The sequence below is a fragment of the Eulemur rufifrons genome, chromosome 9 (assembly GCF_041146395.1).
Source record: "Eulemur rufifrons isolate Redbay chromosome 9, OSU_ERuf_1, whole genome shotgun sequence".
Taxonomy (NCBI): domain Eukaryota; kingdom Metazoa; phylum Chordata; class Mammalia; order Primates; family Lemuridae; genus Eulemur; species Eulemur rufifrons.
This window is the reverse complement of record NC_090991.1, coordinates 51,144,488-51,165,905: the sequence shown is the minus strand read 5'-3', so window position 1 is coordinate 51,165,905 and position 21,418 is coordinate 51,144,488. Positions and strand designations below refer to the sequence as shown.

At 59.0% G+C, this 21,418-nt stretch overlaps 1 protein-coding gene across 3 annotated transcripts in view; it reads right to left on the bottom strand.

The window, feature by feature from the left end:
• Positions 1-21,418, bottom strand: part of LLGL2 (LLGL scribble cell polarity complex component 2) — a 36,547-nt gene that overhangs the window by 3,046 nt on the left and 12,083 nt on the right. For all 3 annotated transcript variants that reach the window (XM_069482847.1, XM_069482849.1, XM_069482848.1), the window contains exons 3-17: positions 13,053-13,150; positions 10,960-11,041; positions 10,534-10,649; positions 9,967-10,125; positions 7,012-7,174; positions 6,692-6,824; positions 6,329-6,383; positions 5,617-5,771; positions 2,435-2,652; positions 2,296-2,363; positions 2,010-2,163; positions 1,816-1,920; positions 1,187-1,479; positions 942-1,092; positions 343-493 (exon numbers count right to left, since the gene is read on the bottom strand). In XM_069482847.1, the coding sequence (XP_069338948.1) occupies positions 343-493; positions 942-1,092; positions 1,187-1,479; positions 1,816-1,920; positions 2,010-2,163; positions 2,296-2,363; positions 2,435-2,652; positions 5,617-5,771; positions 6,329-6,383; positions 6,692-6,824; positions 7,012-7,174; positions 9,967-10,125; positions 10,534-10,649; positions 10,960-11,041; positions 13,053-13,150 (2,101 nt within the window). The remainder of the gene's footprint in view (positions 1-342; positions 494-941; positions 1,093-1,186; positions 1,480-1,815; positions 1,921-2,009; positions 2,164-2,295; positions 2,364-2,434; positions 2,653-5,616; positions 5,772-6,328; positions 6,384-6,691; positions 6,825-7,011; positions 7,175-9,966; positions 10,126-10,533; positions 10,650-10,959; positions 11,042-13,052; positions 13,151-21,418) is intronic.

Here is a 21,418-nt window from a genome sequence, read left to right as displayed (position 1 = left end):
GGTGGGGGAAAACCAGCCGGGAAGCAGATGCTCCCACACGCCCACTGGGGACCAGCAGGCACTGTGTCACCCCCATCCGCAGTCACTCTAGGGGGAAGAGCTCACTTTATAGAGGGAGAAACTGAGGCCCAGAAAGGTTAAGTAACGTGTGCAAGGCCATGCTTCTAGAGAGGGGTGGCGCCTGGACGTGGGGCCAGGGCAGGCTGACTCAGAGGCCCAAGCAGAGGCGGGGAGGAGGCCAGCGGGGGCTGCGGGCTGCCCCTGCTCAGAGGGGGATCCCCTCTCAGCTCCCACCAGGCAGGAGCCTCAGCCATGTCCCCCCATCCTAGGCCGGCCACTCACTGTCCCTCAGGTAGGTGTCAGCGAAGTAGAGGGTCCGGACGAAGCCCGTGAAGGAGTCCTCCGCCGAGCGGGCCTCGATCCTGCGCTGCACGGGCGCCAGCTCCATGTTCTGCAGGCCTGCCCGCTCCGCCTTGGCGCTCCCCTCCTGCACCTGCAGCGGGTCGGCTGGCCTGAGGGCTGGCTCTGGCCCCACCTCCCCAGGGGCTGTGGCAGGCTCAATGCCGATCCTTCCGGGGAAAGGCTGGCCGCAGCCATGACAACCACCTGTCTGGCCTGTGGCCAAGCGACCCTGTCCAAGTGGGAGGTGTCCCGAGGGGAGCCTGCCTGGCCTCCCAGCACAGTGGAGGGAGAAAGGGGCAGAACAAGAAAGCCACTGGTGTTTCCTGGGACTGACCTCTCAGGTAGGTACTACAATTACTGCCTTTTACACTTGGGGACGCTGAGGCACAGAGAAGCAGTGTGACCTATCTCAGGTCACACACGGTGAACCTATATGGCCCGGACCCAGGGCCTTGCTGGTGGCACAGCAGGCCCAGGGAGGAAGGCTGCTGTGGACCCGCCGCTGGTCGCTCCGAGCTGGGCCTGGGCTCGGGCCTCACCTCTCCTGGGGGCCCCGCGGGCCGCCGCTTCCGGCTGGACACCCTGCTGCGGCGCATTCGGCGGAACGACTGGCGCAGAGACTTCTTGAGGGACTTTACCCGGGACAGAGGGCCCTCCAAGGCTAGCTGGTCGCTGGGGTGCAGCGTGCACCTGGAGGGGGAACGTCGGGCCGTCAGTGCTGCCAGGCCTGGGGGGTCCTCGCCAGCCCCTTGTGCCAGCCCCGGGCCCCAGCCACGCTGCTCACTTGACGAACACCTGCCGCCGCTGCTGGTGGTCAAAGAGGCCAAAGCCATGGCTGGTGCCAAAGGCCACGAGCCGCCACTCCGAGTGCAGGGCCAAGGAGGTGACCACGGCGGGGGGCTGGCACTGCACCAGCACGAAGGGCTGGAAGCCAGGCTCAAAGCGCACGGGTCCCGAGCGGGCAGCCAGGCGCTCGTGCCCCTTCCAGCGGTAGCCCTCCTGGTCCTGCAGCAGGTCGGCCTCCACCTGCTGCACAGCCTGCTCCGCCGCCTCGTCGTTCAGCTCCAGCACCAGCACCTGGCAGGCGGCGGGCGGCTCAGCAAGCCCCAGCAACGGGACAGCGGAACCTCAGGAATCCTGACACGGGACAGCAAAGGAGCCAGGACCCATGACAAGGCCCATGGCCTAACCAGGGCTGGGGACTCTGTCCAACCCTGGCCCTTAGCTCTGACTCTGGGGGCAGAACCATCGTCCCAGGGACGTCCTGCTTATGGGATGGAGCGACCCCCATCCACGAGGAAGAGCACAGCATGACAGGATGTGCTCCCAGTGACACCATCAGGTGGGTGCCCAGGAGGCTGCCCCCCATCCTGCCCACCCCTCCCCTGGTCCCCACCCTGCGCAGCCTGCTACCTGCCCCGCCGTGCCTGCCACAGCCAGGTAGCCACTGTATTTGCAGAGGAAAATCTTCTGGATGCCCAGCCGGGGGTCGTCACTGTAGGGGTCAAAGGAGCCCACCTGACGAGGGAGAAGGGCCTTGTGAGCTGTCACAGGGGTTGGACCCAGCCCGTCCCCGCCCTCCCTGGTTCCCGGGCTCCTGGCCTCACCTTGCGGAGAGGGGGCCACTCGTCCTCGCCGTGGGCACTGAGGTTCTCACTGGGGTCCGTGTCAGTGAGGAACACACGCACCGTGCTGAGTTTGTAGAGCAGCCGCAGGCAGACGCCAGAGGCGTCCCAGAACCGCACTGTACCGTCCTCATGCCTGTGGGCAGAGCCCGCCTGCCCGCCATGAGAGGATGCCGGCTGGGGCGCCCAGGGGCCGGCACACCCACCTCTGGGCTCTGCTCCCACCCCAGTAGCCTACGGGAAGAGGAAGGGTGACAAAGTCACCTACCCGGTGAGCAGCAGGTCCCTCTGGGGCGGGGCTGGGGCCAGGCTGGTGCCACCATCGATGGGCCACTCCTAGAGGAGGAGACCAAGGGGTCAGTGGGAGGGTTCGGCCGAGGCGTGGGCAGGGCAGGGGCTAGACCCACCATGGTGGAGAACTGCGCGTTCTGCCGGCTGCCGGCCGCGATGATCCGCTCCCACAGCTTCAGCGGGATGTTGGAGACGTGGTGGGAGCAGGTGATGGCGGAGCAGTGCAGCGAGGCCAGGTAGGGCAGCTGCACCGGCGGCCAGCCCGCCGTCTGCAGGTCGATCACCACCAGCTCCTCCTCGGCCAGCACCACCAGGGCGTAGGGGTCGTCACACGCTGGGGGTACAGGCCCAGGGTCAGGGGCCAGGAGGACGGCGCACAGCACTGTGGGGTCACGAGCTCCAGGGTGGGAGCAGGGAGTCCGCGGTCTGGGAAGCTCTGCTCTCTGTTGCTCGAGCAGAGTCTTCCCACCTCTGGGAGGGCAGAGGTGTGGGACAGCCCTGCCTCTGTGTCCAAAGCTGCCGAGAGCTGAGCCGCACAGGGCTCCCAGGGAGGGACCCACCGGGGTGGGACCAGGGCTCCAGCCAGGGCTGGCAGGCAGGGCCACGACCAGGAAAGGGGCCCAGGGCCCTGCAGCTGAGCCTGCAGACCCTCTTCCCTGCTCCTCCTCCTCCACGGGCTACTCTCCCTGCTCGGGGCAACCAGCCCAGGCCCGGACGCGCCTGCTGCCGCTCTCCAGGCAGGCAGAAGCCGGCGTGGCCTTCAGCACACACCGCTAGTGTGGCATTTTCTTACTGCACACAACCACCTCACTCAGGCCTGGCCTGTCGGTGCTCAATGAATGTGCGCTGGTGACGAAACCTTCATTTCATCTTCTCTCTTCACCCCCCAGCTCCCTGTGCCTTCCTCCCCAGCCCAGACCGATCTCGCCAGGCGCCACCCAGACGGAGGCCCCGAGCCCTCGCCCACCTGGGAAGGCTCCCCCAGGTCACTTGCCCAGAGCTTTAGTCCAGCTGACCACCCTGATTCTGCCTTAAGTCAGTATGTTCTGGAAGCCTCAGCCGGACACATGCCTTGCACAGGCTGGCACATCCTGCTCAAGAGCCCGGGCACATCAGCCCCAGCCCCCGGGGGCCCCCGTAACAGCTCCCCTGCCCAGCATGGCCTCTTGAACACTGGCCCATCCTTTCTGCCCCCTTCCTCCCTTGCCATTCTCTCCTGAATCCTCTACAACTGGGCCTTGTCCCCAGCAAAAAACGCTAGTCTAGGTTACCCATGACCCCCCCTTGCTGCCCTGTAGGGTCAAGCACCCACCTGCACCTGTCTGGGCCTCACCCCGCTGACCACACCCCTCTTGAAGCATCTGTCCTCGCTCTGCCTCCCACGGTTCCCGCACCCCACGAATGCACCTCGGGTTCCCCTGCTGGATCCCGCCAACCTCTGCACCTCTAACTGCCGCGGGTGCCCCTTCTGTCTCCCTCACCGCCTGCACGGCCCCCTCTGGTCCCCCGGCTTTCCACGCACGGACGACTCCTCCAGATCTCTGCCTTGCGTTCCAGACTCTCAAGGCCCAGCTGTCCACTCAGCGTCTCCCCTAGAAGTCCTCCGACGTCATTCCCACCCGCCCGGGAGCTGGTCCCTCCCCAGCCTTCTCCAGGCTTCCTGAAGCTCAAGCCAGACACCCTGACTCACCTCTCCTCCCACACAAGGGGTCACCTCACAGCCGCAGGGCCCCATCGGGCCCACTGCCTATTTCTGTAAACGAAGCTGCCCCGGGACACAGTCTGCCCCTTGGGGGCATCTTGTCTGTGGCGGCATCCACTCTGCAGGGGCAGGACTGTGGCGTGGTGACAGGAGGACATTTGCCACCCAGCCCTCTACAGAAGCAAGTGCAGGCCCTGACCGGGACGCTCAGCCAGTGCGCAAACATTCCGTCACAGCCGCAGCCACCACCATCCCTCCCTTGATGCTCACGGGGCTCCTGTTTTACCCTCACTCCACGTCCCCCCGCCCCCCGCAGCCAGACAGACCCTTTCTGGGCTGAGGCCAGATCACAGCGCCCTGCGTGGGGCCTGCATCTCTCAAAACGCACCCAAAGTCCTTCCCAGGCCCTGTGTGAGCTGGTGCTGGCCACGTCTGGTGTCACCCCCGTCACTCTGGAGTCCTCCCTCCGTCGGCACTGCCCCCCGCACCCCCCCACCCCCGGCCTTGCTTTTTCTCGCCTCTGACATCATCTGTCAACCTGCTGGCTCGGTCTCCCCACACTGGAATCTATGTCCCACAGGAGCAGGGGCTTTGTCTGTCCTGGAACAGGGCTTGGCACACAGTGGCCCACTGACAAGGACCGCCTGGGCAGGCCCTGCAAGGCCGAGCAATTACACGCACACCTCGGGGTGCCCACATCTTGCCTGAGGGGGACACCCCTCATCGCGCCCATATCCTGGTCTGCTGGAACTGGGGACACAGACGGACAGTCACAGGAAGGTGGCCTGCCTAGAAACCCACTGGACTTAAACATGTAGCCCAGCGAGTTTCTCCCCTGCCTTCCTGACCTCTGCTGGGTGGGGACCAGGCACAGCTAGCCAAGGACAGTGGGGGCCACCACAGCCCAGGAGCCCCGGGCTCTGTGCCAAGGCGGCACCGGGCCCTGCTCCCAGCATCCAGGGTGTGAGTCGGGAAATGAGGCTGGGCAAGAGGGAAGCAGGTTTGGAGCCCCCTCCGCGGTGGAGAAGCCGCACGAACACAGGCCAGGTGTCGCGAGCAGCCCCCTCCCGCCCAGGGCCATTAGGAGAGGGCCCTCCCTCCCGGAACACTGCTGGGCCTCCTCCAGGTTTCTGCCCTTTCTGGTCTTGCCTGTCACCCAACTTGTGAGGCTGACTCAGGGCTCTGATGCTCTGCCGGAGCTCCAGGAGGGTGGCCCAGGGCTGGCCCCACACAACCACCTCCCGCCCCACCCAGAAGGAAGGCTTCGCCACGTGTAGGCAGGACCCTCTTGCCTCAGCTGGGTGGGTGTTAAACCCCACAGTGCAGACCTGTACCCCGGCTAAGTCCCGCCAGAGCCCGGGAAGGGCAGAGAGAGCCTGGGGCAGGCAGGAGGTGTGGCCAGGCTGGGTCTCCAGCTGCGGAGGATGTGGGGAAGGAGCTGACTGGGGCTCCTGGCCGAGGCACTAAGTAGAGGTGCAGTGAGGCTCAGACACCCAGGACACTGGCAGGTTTGGGAACGCCTGTGCGGGTCCCCGCCTGGACCTGCCCACACCTCCCACACCCAACCCCGCACACCCACTCCGGAAGCTCTCCTACCAGCCGCGGGGTCCGCCTCGGCGAGGACGGTGAAGTCGATGACCCGGGAGGTGAAGTCGAAGGCCGTCTGCTGGCCATCGTGGACCACTGAGATGCAGTGGCGGTCCCCGTAGCTGGCCCGTGGCATGCCGCCCTGGAAGATGGTGAAGGGCATCCTGGGAGGCACAGAGGAGCGGGGGTGGGCCGGGGCCTGGCACACAGGACCAGCCTTTGTGGCGGGTCCCAAGGTCCAGCGTTGGGCCTCCCCTCCTGGGTGGGAGGCCCGTCTCAGGGTGATCAGTCAAGGTCCCCAGGAGGAGGGGGGCTGGACCGCATCTCTTCCCGGAGGCGACAGCCCAGGAGAACGTGGGGGTGTCGGGGGGGTCCAAGCCGGGGGTCTGAGTCTCAGCAGCACCCCCTGCTTCACCCTGAGTGCCCCCCTCCCATCCGCTTAAACATCAGGCCCCTCTGAATCATCTTGTCTGAAGAAATGGAGTTTGAAACCTGCTGATGGAAATCCTCTCTGGGCGGGTGGCGGGAAGGAGGGGGAGGGAAAGGGCTGAGCAGGAGCCGAGCCGCTGAGCGGCGAGTCTGCTCTCCCTTCCCGGAGTCCAAGACCCCACCGCGGGACCCGAGGGTGTTCACTAGGCACTGTCTCCCCAAGCAGAGGCCTGAGCAGCCTGCCCGGCCCTCCAGGAAGGTTCTGGAAAGAGGACAGAGGACCAATACCTACCCCTGCTGGGTGGTCAGCCAGAAGATTTTGGTAATAGCTTTGCAAGGAAAGGGACCTAAAAGGAAAGGAATTAGCCTGAATGGATCCCCCCATTCTCAGACATGTGCGGGTCCCCACGGGCACGGATTCTCATGCCCGTACCCACGTGGACACCCATGCTTGGGGGAGCTGCTCTGAGCGGTCCCCGAGAAAGCCACACTGGGCATCAGGGTACCTGCTGTGTGGTTTTTTTTTTTTTTAATTTCAAAATACGAAGAGGGCACAAATGTTTTTGTTACATGGCCTGAGTCGGGGCTATAAAGGTGCCCATCACTCGAATGGGCGGGAGGGAGGGCAGGGCCCAGCAGCAGGCGAGGCACTGACCGTAAGGCACACAGCTGCGGAGCGGCTCTGCTTGCTGGGCATCTCTGGACACGGGCCACTGGCAGTAGCTGCCGTCTGAGTGGCAGCTGACGAGCAGGCGGCCATCCCGCTGCCAGCAGACATTCTCCAGTTGCTTTGGAGGAGGAGGAGGAGGAGGAGGAGGAGGAGGAGGAGGAAGAGAGAAGGAGAGAGAGCAACCGGCTGGGATCAGGGCAGTGTTCTCATCGTCCGCATCCCCACGTTTTGGCACAGGGGTGTATGTGCCTTGCAGTGGCCTGGGAGAGCCACGTGGCAGCGTCACCATCCTAGGTACCGCCTACCTGGCTGCTGAGGAAGTGGCAGAGCACGCGGCTGCCCTGCAGGTCCCAGATGACAACGAGGCCTCGGCTGTAGCCGATCAGGATCTGGTTGGGGTCTCGAGGGTGCTCCTGCAGCGCCTCCACCATTTCAAACACCCGCCGGTGGCGGGCCTCCTCCGGCAGCCTGGCGAGGGGAGCAGCATGAGCCCATGCCGCACGGGGCTCTCCGCACAGAGCCGCACAGCGGTGGGAGAGATGCCGGGACTTGGTGCCAGGGTAGGGGAGCTACGTGTGGAACAGGACAGTGGTGACAAGCCCCAAGGACACAAGTGCAGGTGGTACAGCTATAAGGAAGGGCAAGGAAATGATTTCCAGAAAAGTCCACGTGGGGGCAGCGAGAGGGCCGTGACTAGGAAGGGCACGTGGGGATGCCCAGGGGCGGACAAAGCTCTATTTCTATGCCCGAGGCCTGGCTACAGGGATTCTCACGACGTAAGAACCCATTAAACTGTACATTCATATTTACTGCGTGTGCATAAATAGATGGTGCTTCATAATTAGTTCTTTTAGATCCACAAAACAAAACTCTATTAGTTGGGCTGGGTGCAGTGGCTCATGCCTATAATCCTAGCACTCTGGGAGGCCGAGGAGTGGGTATTGCTTGAGCTCAGGAGTTCGAGACCAGCCTGAGCAAGAGGAAGACCCCATCTCTACTAAAAAAAAAAAAAAAAAATTAGCCGGGCATGATGGCGCATGCCTGTAGTCCCAACTACTCAGGAGGCTGAGGCAGGAGTATCACTTGAGCTCAGGAGATTGAGGTTGCTGTGAGCTAGGCTGATGCCACTGCACTCTGGCCTAGGCAACAGGGCAAGACTCTGTCTCAAAAAAAGAAAACAAAAAAACAAAACACTCTATTAATTGGCCTGGCCCTTGAGCCTTGAGCCTTGACCCCTCCCTCCTGCTCTGGGCCTGGAATGCTGATGTGAAGCCTGGAGGTGCCGCAGCCAACACAGAACCACAAGGCAGCAGACACGGAAGCAACAGCCAACACCAAGGATGCAGAGTGGAGAGCGGAAACAGCCCAGACCCTGAGGGCATCTCTGTGCCCAAACCAAATCTATGCAGGCCCCACATCCTGCCAGCGCTGGCCTCCCCAGGATTAGAATTGGGAGCTGAGGTCAAAGGGGAACCTTATCTGTAAAGTTTAAACTTTTGAAGAAGATTCTAAAATGAGGTATTCCTTGGATAGTTAGAAAATAAATCTCTCTTAAATTGAAAGCAAACAATGCAAGAACTACACCATCTTGGAAAACACAGAAACATCAGGAAGAAGGCAGAAGGGAAGTTGTAGAGCAGGAGCCAGGCCACCGCCCGGCCCCTGTGACTGTTCTCTAGACTGCTCCCTTGCAGGTGTGTCTGCACACTCGCCTTCGTTCATTCACTTAAAAACTGAAATTATACTGTATACACCATTTTGCAACTTACTTTTTTCCCCACCTAAATAGACCAGAGACTTTTCCTTATTAGATGGTTTCCAACGTTTGTCATTAACAAACAGCCCTATATTCTCAAGCCTGTATCTTTAGCATGGAGAGCTTCTCAGGGTCGTGAGACTAAAGGGTTGGATGTTTGAAACAACTTAGGTAAGTGGCTGGGTGCAGTGGCTCACATCTGTAATCCTAGCACTTTTCAGAGGCCAAGGTGGGAGGATTGTTTGAGGCTAGGAGTTCAAAACCAGCCTGGGCAATAGCAAGACCACACCTCTATAAAAATTAATTAAAAAATTAGCCAGGTATGGTGATGCGAGCCTGTAGCCCCAACTACCCGGGAGGCTGAGGCAGAAGGGTTGCCTGAGCCCAGGAGTTCGAGGTTGCAGCGAGCTATGATCACACCACTGCACCACTGCACTCTACCCTAGATGACAGAGCGAGACCTTGTCTCATAAAAAAAAAAAACAAAACAACTTTTCTAAGTGTTGTCAAAGCAAAGTCAAACAAGGATTCACACTGGCAGGAGGGGCTCTTAGGCCCCCCCCAGCTAGACTCTCACCAGCTAACCACAGGTGAAGCTGGGACTGGCGTGGCCACCTGTTGAGGAACAGGTCCTCCTCCCTTCCTGCCCACAGCCGGGCCGCCAGTTGTCCTGCAGACCTTGGGCACGCTGCCCCAGCCCTACCCTGCCGAGCGGGAATCCTCGCAGCCGGTCGCGCCCAGCCTTGGCAGATGGGCCCTGTTTCCCCATCCCCCGGGGCTGAGAGCCGGGCCTGCTGCTGTGCGAGTCTGTCCCAGGCCTGGTCCAGAGCCCTCCAGGGGCAGGATCCCAGCACCCTGGCCTCCCGCTGCCCCTCGGAACCGTAGAACATTCCACCACGACCACCTCTGTCCCCACAAGCTCCTGCCAGATTCCCTCATCTCCTCCCGTTTGTGGCCCTGTCCCCCTCTCCACTCCCAGACCCAGTCTGAGCCCCTCTCTATCACCATCGAGGAGCAAAGCTCCTGAAAGGCCCTCCACAAACCCACGGGCTGGCGGCTGGCAAGGCCTCTTAGCCGCGGGGCCTGTGCACAGGTGAGCACTGAGCACAGCGCCCAGAACGTAAAGTAGCACTGGGAGCTGCCCCGGCTGACGCGGGGACTGACGCGGGGACGTCTGGGCCCAGCTCCCCTGCTGCGGAGCCCTGGCGTTTTGGAACACACGGTATCAGTGCAAAGGACACTGGACCAAGAGTTGGTGGAATCACACAGTCACACAGGGCCTTTAAATGAGGTGACAAGTTACCCCCAAGATGATGCTAACGTATTATAGGGTGATAGAGTCTCAATCTGAAGAACAGGAGCTGTGTGAGAATCTCCCCTCCTGGCTCCATAGACTTCCCGGCAGAGAAATTATAAGTTTCTGAGAGATACTACTGGGGACCAAGAGAAGACACGCCCAATGGAGGGGACGGCTTTCCAGCAGCCTCAGGGTCCCCGGGCTCACCGCTGCAGCACAGCGTCCGAGCTGATGGTCCGGTCCTCCAGCACGCGGAAGGCTGGCAGCTGCACCACAAACACGTTGCCGCTCTCGGTGCCCAGGTAGAGCAGCTCTCGGGAGGAATGTGGCAGGACCACGGTGATCTGTGTGGCACTGGGGGCAGCCCTACGACGGGAACGGCTGTCTGTGAGCTGGCTGCTGCCGCCCAGGCTGGGGAGACCCTCGTGGAAACCCCCAACTCCCGGCTGCCCTCACTGGCCCCAGGGAAGGCCTTGCCTAGGGAAAATGGGCCTATAAGGTCCTTTAACGGGGTTAACGCCATCCCAGGCCAGGACAAACACTGGTTACTTTCTGCTAAGGAAGGAGACAGTTGGCAGGGAGGCTGGGCTAGGAGGCAGGAAGAATACGTGGGATCCCCCAGCATGACATGGAGTGAGGATGGAGGAGGCAGGTCGCAGCCCCGCCCCCTCCACAGAGACCTGAGTGCAGGGGCACCGGCTCTCCTCAAAGGGTGAGCTCACCTGGCTTGGGGGCAAGGGTCAGGCTGGGAGAGGAAGGGGACAAAGTCCTTACCCTGGGGGACCACGCAGGGTGAAGCTCTCATCTTCCTGCAGCTCTGACACCCCACCCCTGACCTTCAGACTCCACAGGTGCAGGCTGTTGTCGTCCAGCAGGGTGACCAGCTGGCACTAGGGAGGGACGGGGCACAGGGGTGTGCTGTTTCATTAACCAGGGAGGGCCAGCATTCATGAGGCCTTCACGCTGGGAGGCCCAGCGGGTTGTTTCAAAGAGCTCAGGACCAAAAGACCCCTGGCTGCTCTCGGGGTGGCCCATGAGCCTCCAGCCGGGCGAAGGGAGGTGGTCCAGGCATTCCATTAACGCCAAGCCCAGGGCCCCAAATGCCAGCCTCTCCATAGCACCCCCTGCTGGAGGAAGTGAGGGTAAGAGGGCCCGGAGGCGGCTCCCTGTCCCTCCTGGCGTCCTCGCCGAGCCCCTCACCTGGCCAGGCAGGAAGTGGATCTGCATCACGGCGTTGTTCTCCTGGTGTAGTCCCATGAACTCCACCCCCGGGGCTCCATAGCTAGGAGCAGGCTCAGGAAAAGCTCTGGAGGCAGGACACCACCCTGCCCCCACCCTGAGTGCCAGGCCCTCTGGGCCGATGTGGCAAGAAACACAAGCACAGAGGGGGCTGCCCTTCCCCCAGAGCAGGACCCGTGTCCAGGGACCTGGGGAGGGGAGGAGACAGCAGTGTCTCTGGCCCAGGGCACTTGGCCAGTGACCTGACCCCCAGGGCAATTTTCCCAGCCAGGCAGGTGGGGGTAACTCCTTAAAGGGTGAAGCCCTATCTTGGCACCTGTTAGGCTGCCTCAGCCCCACCCCCAGCCTGAGCTGCGACAGACCCATCGGCTATCGCTTGGTGGCACCTGTGAGAAAACACAGGGCACCCCTGTGGGCCCACCCCCAGCAGCCTTGGCACAGGGATCGGTAACCAGGATCTGAGGGCGACCTGGCAATGATTAACCAGCTAAGGGCAGGCAGAGCCGGCAGCACGGCCCTGCCCCGCTGTGTGTACACCAGCCCGGCCACCCTGCGCACCCCCGCCCACCCTGGCAGAGAGGAACAGGAAGGGGTGAGGGCTATGCTGGAGGAGGTGCCAGCCGAGCTACCTCAGGTGGCCTCCCATCTCCCATCTCCCTAGCCCCCGGCCCTTGGGGAGGGTGTCCGAGACTTGCAGCCCTGCAGGCTTGCCTCTGAAACCACCCGGAGCCCGAGTCAGGCCAGACCCGATGCTTCGGATAAAGGACGACCGGACTGGACGACGTCCAGCCTCAGGCCAGGGAAGGAGTGTCCCGGCCAAGCAGCAGCATGCTCTGCTCTCTGCAGGGTCTGGTGGGATCTGGAGGGCCGCTGCCCGAGTGCTGCTCTCCCGCCCAAGGCCACCCCTGGGGCCAGAGCCCTGGGGCCAGTCTACTTCTGACTCTTATCGAGGAAAAAGATTAAAAATAAGCACTCTGGGAGGCCGAGGTGGGTGGATCGTTTGAGCTCAGGAGTTCGAGACCAGCCTGAGCAAGAGCGAGACCCCATCTCTACTAAAAATAGAAAGAAATTATATAGACAGCTAAAAATATATATAGAAAAAAATTAGCCGGGCATGGTGGCACATGCCTGTAGTCCCAGCTACTCGGGAGGCTGAGACAGGAGGATCCCTTGAGCCCAGGAGTTTGAGGTTGCTGTGAGCTAGGCTGACGCCACGGCACTCACTCTAGCCTGGGCAACAGAGTGAGACTCTGTCTCAAAAAAAAATAAATAAATAAAAAAATAAAATGTCCTTGGCCTGTCACCTGCCTCCACTCACCGCATTCGGGGTTGACTCCCAAGAGGATGTGTGAAACATCCCCGAGGACAAGAGGGGTCACCTGTAGCTGAAGGAGGCAGGGCACAGAAAGGGGGATGTGCCCCATCTACTTTGGGGGAGATGCCCAAGAGCCCCCCACCATGTAGCAGCCCGGGTAGGGGGGCAAGAGAGCATGCTCTAGGCTACTGGCCGCTGCCAGCCGCTCTGTGAGCACTGGCTGAGACACAGGCCGCAGGTCCTCCTCTCTGGGACCCCTAGCCCCCAGTGTAGCCCCTGCCAAACAGGTCTGAAATGCCACACCCTGCCAGGGCAGAAGGAAAAGACACTGGGGCCAAGCCTCTCTCTCAGGGCACATCACCCCGCCAGCAGGGTCCCCCCACTGCCCTACCCCTTCCCTGTTCAGATTTGTGAGATCTCCAACAATAGGTGAGAAAGGGAACCCCAAAGAGAGGAGATGGCTTGAATGTCCCTGAAAGGACACAGGAGACAAAATAAAGCTGTACCTCCTTGGGTACAGCTTTATAGCAAGGCATATAAGCAGCTGGCCAGGCCCGGTTCTGACCTCCCACCAACAACTCTATCCTGCCGCTCTTCGGAAGAAAATCAGTTTCAAAGCTGAAATCAGGAAAGTCCTGATCTTATCCCAACAGCCCATGGGCAAGGAGGAAAAAGATGTGCTTTGGGATCAAGGCCCCCGTGCCCCTCCAGGGCCCGCCCGGTGGGAACGGAAGGATACAGCTTGACGGCTCCGGAGCGGGTGCCGATGGCCAGGATGCGCAGGCGGGCGCTGTAGCCGAGGGCGCTGGGCTGGTGCGGGAAGCCGTGCTCCACCGTCTGCAATGACAGGCACACGACACCCACCTGAGGATGTGTCCCCTCCGCCTTGCCATGGCTGGCAGCACAGAGCCACCCCGGCAGGCAGCAAGGGATTCAGGCTCCTCCCAGACACCTGAATGTTGGAGCCAAACCCAGACCTGTCCGGGCCCCACCCCCAGTCCATTTCCGACCCTGTCCTTGGCCGAGTGGCGATGCCTGACAGCTCATTCTACCCGACACCACGCCAGACACTTGGTGCTCTCCAGGAACTCTGCCTCGGTGCCTCCGACACCCGGACCCTGGGTGACTGACCCAGCTCTCCTGCAGTTGGGCGCGGGGTGGGGAGACGTGGGTGGGGGGTTGGCACAGTGGAGACACCGGTCCCTCGGGAAAGAAGCCTGGCTGCCCCGCAGCTCTGGGCTGTCCCAGGTCCCTTCAGCCCCCAGTCAGCTGTCTCACATGCCCTCATCGTCACCAAGTTCTCCTCAACCATATTCCCGGGAGGGAGTTTCTGGAGTGTTACCACAGATACATGATTTTGTCCACTGCTTATTACAGAAGTAATACACACACACTGTAGGAAACTTGGAATGTATAAAGGAGTTTCAAATAGAAAAAAATTACCCAGACTCCCACGACCAGAAGTAACGCTTGCTAACATCACGGTGTAAGTCCGGCGAGCCGTTTCTGTGCTGTGAGCGTTTGCACGTCTGTCTGTACGTAAAATCGTGCCCTGCTCCTGTGCAGGTAACGCTCGGTAGCCTGTGCCTCTACTTAAAGCCAGCCCAGGTGGTTAAAGCTCTAAAACGACTTTCAAACAGCTGAAGAGTATTCCCTACACGGCGATGCCCTAACTCACCAGGCCTCTCTTGCTGAACATCTACTTCCTTTCTAAAGATTTCACAATCGCCAATTGCATCGAGGACCATTCTCCGCCCCCATCTCTGCCTGCAGCTCTGGAGTACCTCCCTGAGGCAGCAGGCTCAGGGATGGAGCTGCCGGTCGGAAAGGTAGGAACATAAACACTGCAGATTTCGAATGACAAACCGTCTGGTTCTGTTTCTTAATCAGCTACCCCCACCTGCCACCCCAGGGGATACCGACCCTGCAGAGCTGGGTGAGAACCCGGCAGGGCGACGCCAACTAGCTGCTTTCAAGACTTTGTTAACCATAGAGACGCTGCCGGTAGAAACAGGTGACATCAGTGAGACACCCTCATTAGGCCTAGGGCTCACCTTCCACTTCCAAGCCCTGTCAGGCCTCACAGCAGCAGAGAGAGATAAGTGACAGCTGGTGACAGCTGACATGATGGCTTAGCAAACTCAATGGCTGCCCGCCTCCCCTCCAGTCCAGTCCTTTTGGGGTTGGGCCGGGGAGGAACGCGCCAATGAGTGCCTATTTGGGGGATTCCCAGGGCTGAATGGGGGGTGGAGGGGCTCAAGCCTGGCTCTTTGCCAGGAACACAGCCTGCCCTGCAAATGGCCACACCTGATGGGACAGCCAGGAAGGCAGAAAGGACCCAGTAGGAGCCACCGGGCCAGCCCAGGTCCCTGCTCAGCTATGTGAAAAATGCAGAGCCTGGACAAGCCGGGTAGAGAGCTGAGTGTCTGGAATGTAAACATTTCCCAGGAAAGGAGCAGGGCAGGGATAGGGACAGGCTCCCCCAGGGGCCCTGCTGTGTCTTGGGAGCCTCAGGAAGTCAGTGGCCAGAGCCTGAGAGAAGGTTCCTGAGACAGCAGCATTTTCCCATCACCACCATCAGCAGCTCAGGGCAAAGCCTCTGGAATTTGGACTCCCACGGAAATGTGGCCGGTAGAGCCACCAGCCACATGTGGCTTGAGCACTTGCAGCACGGCTAGCGCCACCAAGGAGCTGACTTTTAAATTTCATTTAATTTCAATTAACTTAAACAATAGATATTCGATTCAGTTATTAGAAAACTTTCAGGTATGTTTGGATGAACTTGGGTTCCCATAAAACAGGGGCTGGACTCAGGCAGACCAAGCTTCAAATCTCCTTTTCAGCTGTGAATCTTACAAACCCTACAGATCAAGTGTTTTCAAAGCAGATTTAGCGTCTGAATTGAGATATGCGGTGGGTGTAAAATAGACTCCATTTCAAAGACTCAGTGTCCAAAGAAACAAACTGTAAAAAATCTCATTAGTAATTTATATCATCTATGTGTCAAAACAATAATTATTTTGGATATATTGAAGAGAATACATTACTAAAATTAATCTTCCCTCATTTAAAGAATTTTACAATGTAGCTTTTAGAAAATTTAAAATTGCATACATGGCCCCTGTGATATCCTCATCGGCCTGGGCAGCTCCCCTGCGGGTCCGCCGCTTCTCTTTAACCCAGAGGAGGACAGACAGGTCGGTCCCATCCTTCAATCACTCACACTCACTCCTCATGTCCTTCAGGGTTTTGGAGACACTGTGGCCACCCCCCCCCCCCAATCCCAACCTTCTTTTCCAAAGGCCGGTTTAGAAAGGGACTGAGTCAGACCCACTAAGTGGGTCTAAGTGGGTCTAATCCCCTTCTGCCACTGACAAGGAGTCTGGTCTTGGGGTCTTGGGCTCTGCCTCTCTGAGCCTCATTTCCACCTGACTCACGGGATGGTACGACTGACTACATGAGCGGGGCTGTCCTGGGATCGAACGTGACACATCCAGGTGGCCGCCTGACGTGTGGGGCAGGCTCAGCCGCCCTGCAGCACACACCGGCCTTGCCCCACGACGCCCCACGACGCCCCGCTTCCTTCTGAGCTTCCCCGCCTTCCGCGGTATCCCACGGGCATCTTCTCCAGGTGGACAGCTCTGGAGAACCAAGTGCCTCCAGGACAAAATAATAAGGGCAGTGCCTTTCACAATGACTCTGCCTGGACAGGGCCCAAGAGAGTGGGTTCAAATGTAAATAGTGTGATTCCCGCATTCCCCAGGCACCGCTGAACATGCAAAACCCACAAAGCCCTGAGTGGGTGATTCCATGAGGACAGGGACCAGGGCTGGACAGGGAGGCGTGGGGGCCCCAGGTCAGATATGAGAGGCCCGAGGGACCTTGCTGGGAACAGGGAAGGGAGGGATTTGGACTTTGGGGGAGGACAGGAGCAGCTGCTCGAAGGGACAGGGAGAGCTAGACACCCAGGGCCCGGCGTCCTGGGAGACCGGGGCAGGGAAAGAGTGAAGGCTCCGCAAGGCATCTCTGGCTGTGCCCAGTCGCCCCCACTTCAGTGCCCTTCCCATACTCTTGTCCTTCCCCCAACTCCTAGCAGCCTTTTAAGACTTCGTTGCCCCACTTGTGTCCAAGGTCCACAGGGGTGGCGACACCCCCTTGTTTAGGGTTAGGAATGGTTCCAGGTCCTGGAAGAGTGAGTGTATATGGCCTCCCTTAAAGGAGGCACCCACCTGGGCACAGGGTGGTGGGCTCAGCCCCAGGGCTGCCCTACTGCAAAGGCTCGCAGCAACCCGCAATCATCCCTCCACTTAGGACAGAGGGTGGGGCGGGGGCCCGGCCTGGGGCAGCAGGCACAGCCCCTCGCCGGGCACAGAATTCCAAGACCAGCCCTCCCAGCCATTCTAAGGCCCAGCTGTTCCCAGCCGGGGTTCAAGCAAGGAGGTTGACCAAAGCCTGGCAGCCACTGGGGCCTCTTAAGCTCAGCACCCAGCCCACCTAGCCCCGCCCCCATCTTGCAACCTGGCCCAGGTGACCTCTGCCAAGGGAGGAAAGAACAATGAACTCTTTTGACAGAGCTGGGAAAGGAAAGCAAAGATTGGTAGGAGCCGCCAAACTGCAACATTAGCCTGGAGAGGGAGAGAAAGCTCATCTGTCTCACTCTGGCTCCAGGACGCCTCTCCAGGTCCCAGAACGGATGGGAGTAGCAAAGGTTGCATGTCAGAGGCAGTGGGGGCCCTTGGGCCTGCCCTAAGCCAGGGAAGACCCCATCCGAGAGCAACGACCTGCGGTACTTGTCAAGGGGTGGAGAGGAGGGAATGGCAGGGACCACAGCCCCTGGAGGCCGCCCAGGGCCACAGGGGGCACGCCCGCCTCACTGGGCGGCTGGGCGGCTCTGCCCGATACTGGGTGTGGCCAGCTCAGATTCCTCGCGGTGGCAGCAACCTAGCCCTCCCTGTGTGGCTGTCACCCGACACTGGGGCCCTGCCATGCAAAAGCCAAGACAAAACAACCTGGCTCTCCGCAGGGGCAGCCAGTCGGAACACACAGGGCTGGGGGGGGGGGTGGGCACGGACAGGAGGGGCCCAGGCAGGCCTGTCCACCTTATGGGCGTGGCTGCGTGGACATGCTTGGGTTTCACTGGGGCAGTGAACAGGCTGCCCACAGCTGGCAGGGAAGGGGTTTTAGAAGGTTACGTTTTCCTCCTCAGTTACTTCTTCCCTACTGAGGTCTCATGGTCTCCTCACTTGGTCCTTGGTGGCCTTGTCCTCGCACTGTCGGCTGACTTGTCTCCCCAGGTCCTCCCCAGCAGGCTTGAGGAGCCACCACACATAACAGCTACTTCATGGGTGACGATATTGAGGCTCAGAGAGGTGAAGCCACCACCCTAGGGCCACACAGCCAGTTGGCAGATGGAACTGGGATGTCCTCATCCCCAGCCAGTGCCCTCCAGGATACGCTCAGGCTGTGCAAGGCCCTGAGGCCTCAGTTTCCTCTCCTGCAGAATGGGAGCGCTCACTAAGGCCCTGTGAGGATGGGGTGATGACAAGGCAGGCCCTGGTTTGGTGCCAGCCTGGGCCTGGCGGCATCTGAAGTAATTAAACTTCCTTAGCACGTCAGCCTGGACGGACGGGCTGCTATGATGTTGGGGCTCAGGACACACCACCCCAAAATATGACTGTACGAGACCACATCACACGCCACCCCAAAATATACTTCTTTGGCATATTTTGAGCTGGTTGTTCTGAGAAAGTGCAGACACAGGCGTAGCTCTGAAAAGCTACTCTTTTTGTAAACTAAGTTTACATCTATAAAGGAAATCTACTTTAGTAAAACACAGGTTGAGCATCCCTCATCCAATGTGCTTGGGGCCAGAAGTGTTTTGGATTTCAGAATTTACTGCCTTTTGGAATATTCACATTATACGTACAGGTGAGCATCTTAAATCCAAAATGCTCCAATGAGCATTCCCTTTGAGTATCACGTTGGCACTCAAAAAAAGTGCTGGGTTTTGGAGCATTTCAGATGTCAGATTAAGGAAGAGAGCTGCTCCAAGCCAACTTTGTTACCTGACAGGTGGTGTCTGCATAACAGGACAACCTGTATTCAGCATACACTTCTCCTCTCACCATCGCATGGCCCAGTCGCTGTCCCCCCAGGCCCTATTCTCATCTGCAGCTCAGCACACTACACAGTAGTCCCCAAGACCTCCAGTAGATGCCTGAAACTGTGGATCAGACAGGACCCTATACAGACTATGGTTTTTCCCATACACACCTACCTACCATAAAGTCTAATTCATAAATTAGGCACAGCATGAGGCTGACAGTAATAAAATAGAACAATTATACTCTAATAAAAGTTATGTGAATGTAATCACTCTCTCAGAATATCTTGTTGTACAGGTTGAGCATCCCTAATCTGAAAATCCAAAACCTGAAATGCTCAAATCCGAAAGTTTTGGAGCACAGACGTGACACTCAAAGGAAACACTCAGTGGCGCATTTTGGATTAAAGATAGTGAACCGGTAAGTATAATGCATGTGGTCCAAAGTTTAAAAAAAAAAAATTTGAAATCTGAAACACTTCTGGTCCCGAGCACTTCAGAGAAGGGATGTTCAACCTGTACTGGACTCACCTACTTTCGGATCTCGGGTAACTGAACCCTCGAAAAGTGAAACTGGGGTGAGGGGGGCTGCTGTATAAGCTTCGATCATCTGACCCTTGGAGTCTCATACTTTGTGGAACTCCCATGTGTTCGTATGTCATGAAATATGGTTTTTCTCCTGCTAACTTGTCTTATATCGATTTAATTCATAGCCCAGCCAAGGAACCTAAAAGGCTGGAGGGAGGCCATTTTTGCTCCCCTACAAAGCCCATTTTACAGATGAGGAAATTGAGGAGCAGAGAGGCTGAGTAACGTGTCATGGTCACACAGAGAGGAGGCAGCAGAGCCAGCGCCTAGACCCAGGCCTTCCAACGACTGCCCTGCCCGGCCCCTCGGAGGCCTGGCACACTGCCCTCGGCAAACTGGAGCTGCCTCTCAGCCCCCGGCAGCGTCAGAGAATCTGTTCACAAGCACAGAACCTTTCCTGGTTCCACAGCCAAGGACACTGGACATGAGACTCGCAAGGCTCCTGGGGCGATGTCCCTGCTCCCTTTGAAGAACCTCCTTCGCGTGGGTGTAAAGGAGTTTGGCCGGAAGGGGCTGGAGAGAGGGGCCCAGAACTGGTTTAGAAGCCAGTGCCTGTGACAGCACCACTGTCCCAGCACAGTGCCTGCAGACTGGCCTTCGAGGACAATTAGAAGAGTCACCAGTGTGAACACTCTCCAGGGGCCTGACCCTCACCTAAACCAGCAGCCCACACACAACTCACTTAGTCCTCACACCAACTCTATGGGGTAGCGTTGATTTTCATCTCCATTTTAGAGACAAGCGACCTGCCCGAGGTCACGCACAAACAGGGATGGTTGTTGCTGTTCTGTCCAAACCAAAACAATCAAAATGTATCACCTTCCCTCAAACTTGCTCCTCCCCCCTCCTGGCCTGGGCTCCCCCTCCGGGTGCCTGGCAGGACAGAGACCCCACCGGTCATCCTGGACACCCACCTCCCTCCCCTGTCCCGCTCTCTTTACTGCCAGGCTGAATCTCTCACCAGGTCTCAGCACCAAGGCTGAGAAACCCTGCTGCGTTCACGCCCTGCCCCCACCCCACTGGCTGGGCTCTGGCTCCTTCACTCTGGGCTCCAGCTGGTCACTGCAGTGTCCCCTGACTGCTCTGAGCTCACCTGCTTCGTTCAGTAAGTAAAAACATCCCAGCTTTATCTTCCCTAAATTGTAAAGGGGACCACTCCTCTCCTGCTCACAACCCAGCAGGGCCACCCCCAGCTTCAGGTCCACAGCCCCAGGTGCCAACCCTCCAGGATCCAGCCTCATCCTCCAATCCCACCCCTCCGGCTCCACTCTACTCCCAGAGCCTGGAGGAGACTATTTGTGACTCCCTAATCCCCTCCCCCCACTGTCCCCTTCCATCTCTCTACTCCCAAGACTTAGAATTTCAGGCCATCAGTCCCATCCCAGCCAGACTGTAAAAGTGGAAGGCAAAGGCCTTATCAGCTGAGACTCTCCCAGCCCCAAGCCTGGGGCTATGTATACAGTAGGTGCTCTAAGCATGTTTCTTGCATATGAATGGAAGGAGGAAGGCAGAGCAGAGGGAGGAATTCCAGGAGCTTCCCTCTCACACCCCTAGCTAGGCCTGGGACAGCCAAATTTGGGGACCACCACGAGGGAGAAGGGAATGGAGAGAGATGATTCCTCTGCCCCAGCCCCACCCTGGCCTCACCCAGCTGCAGACAGAACTCGGGGTGGGGGTTCATCCTCTGCTGAGCCTGTCTGTCCGGTTTCTGCCACCTGCCACCTTTTGAGAGTGAGAGACTGGAGGCAGTTGGGGGTCACCCAGGCCTCCAGTGGACCCTGAAGTTTTGAGACACACACCCAGCACCCACGGGCTGCTCTGGAGCAAGGGTAGCAGGCCCAGGTGTCCCAGATCCCCTATTCCCAACACTGCACCCCCATTTCTCAAGGCCCAAAAGCAAGCCAGCAGGAGGAGTGCTCACTTAGGAAAGCCCCAATTCTAGAGGCAAGAGGCCTCACGGCAAAGGTCCAGCAGCGACACCTCCCACAGGTCAAATCCGGAGGAAAAGGGCAGGGTGTGTTGGGACCCCTCATCCACCTCTCCCAACATGGAGATCTGGAAGGTGCCCTGCACCCCCAAACAGCAGCTAATATTCCCGGACCATGGTGCCCAGCACTTAAATTATCTAATTCCATGTAGCCCCTAACAAGCCTCTGGCACGGGTGATGGGCACGTGGTCACCCCGTTCTATGAGACAAAGCTGGATTCGAACCTGGGCCAGTTGACTTCTGCACTTATCAAATCACTATCAACAAAAGGACAACTAAAGAGAATTCCCCATTTTCTGCAAGGAGACATCCCTTTTCCAAACTGGTCTAACATCCACTGGTTTCTTTTGGGGACAGGGAAGCCCCAACCAACACCCCCAGTGTAAATCAGATTTCCACTTGAGGGGTGCTGGACCCCCAGGGGAG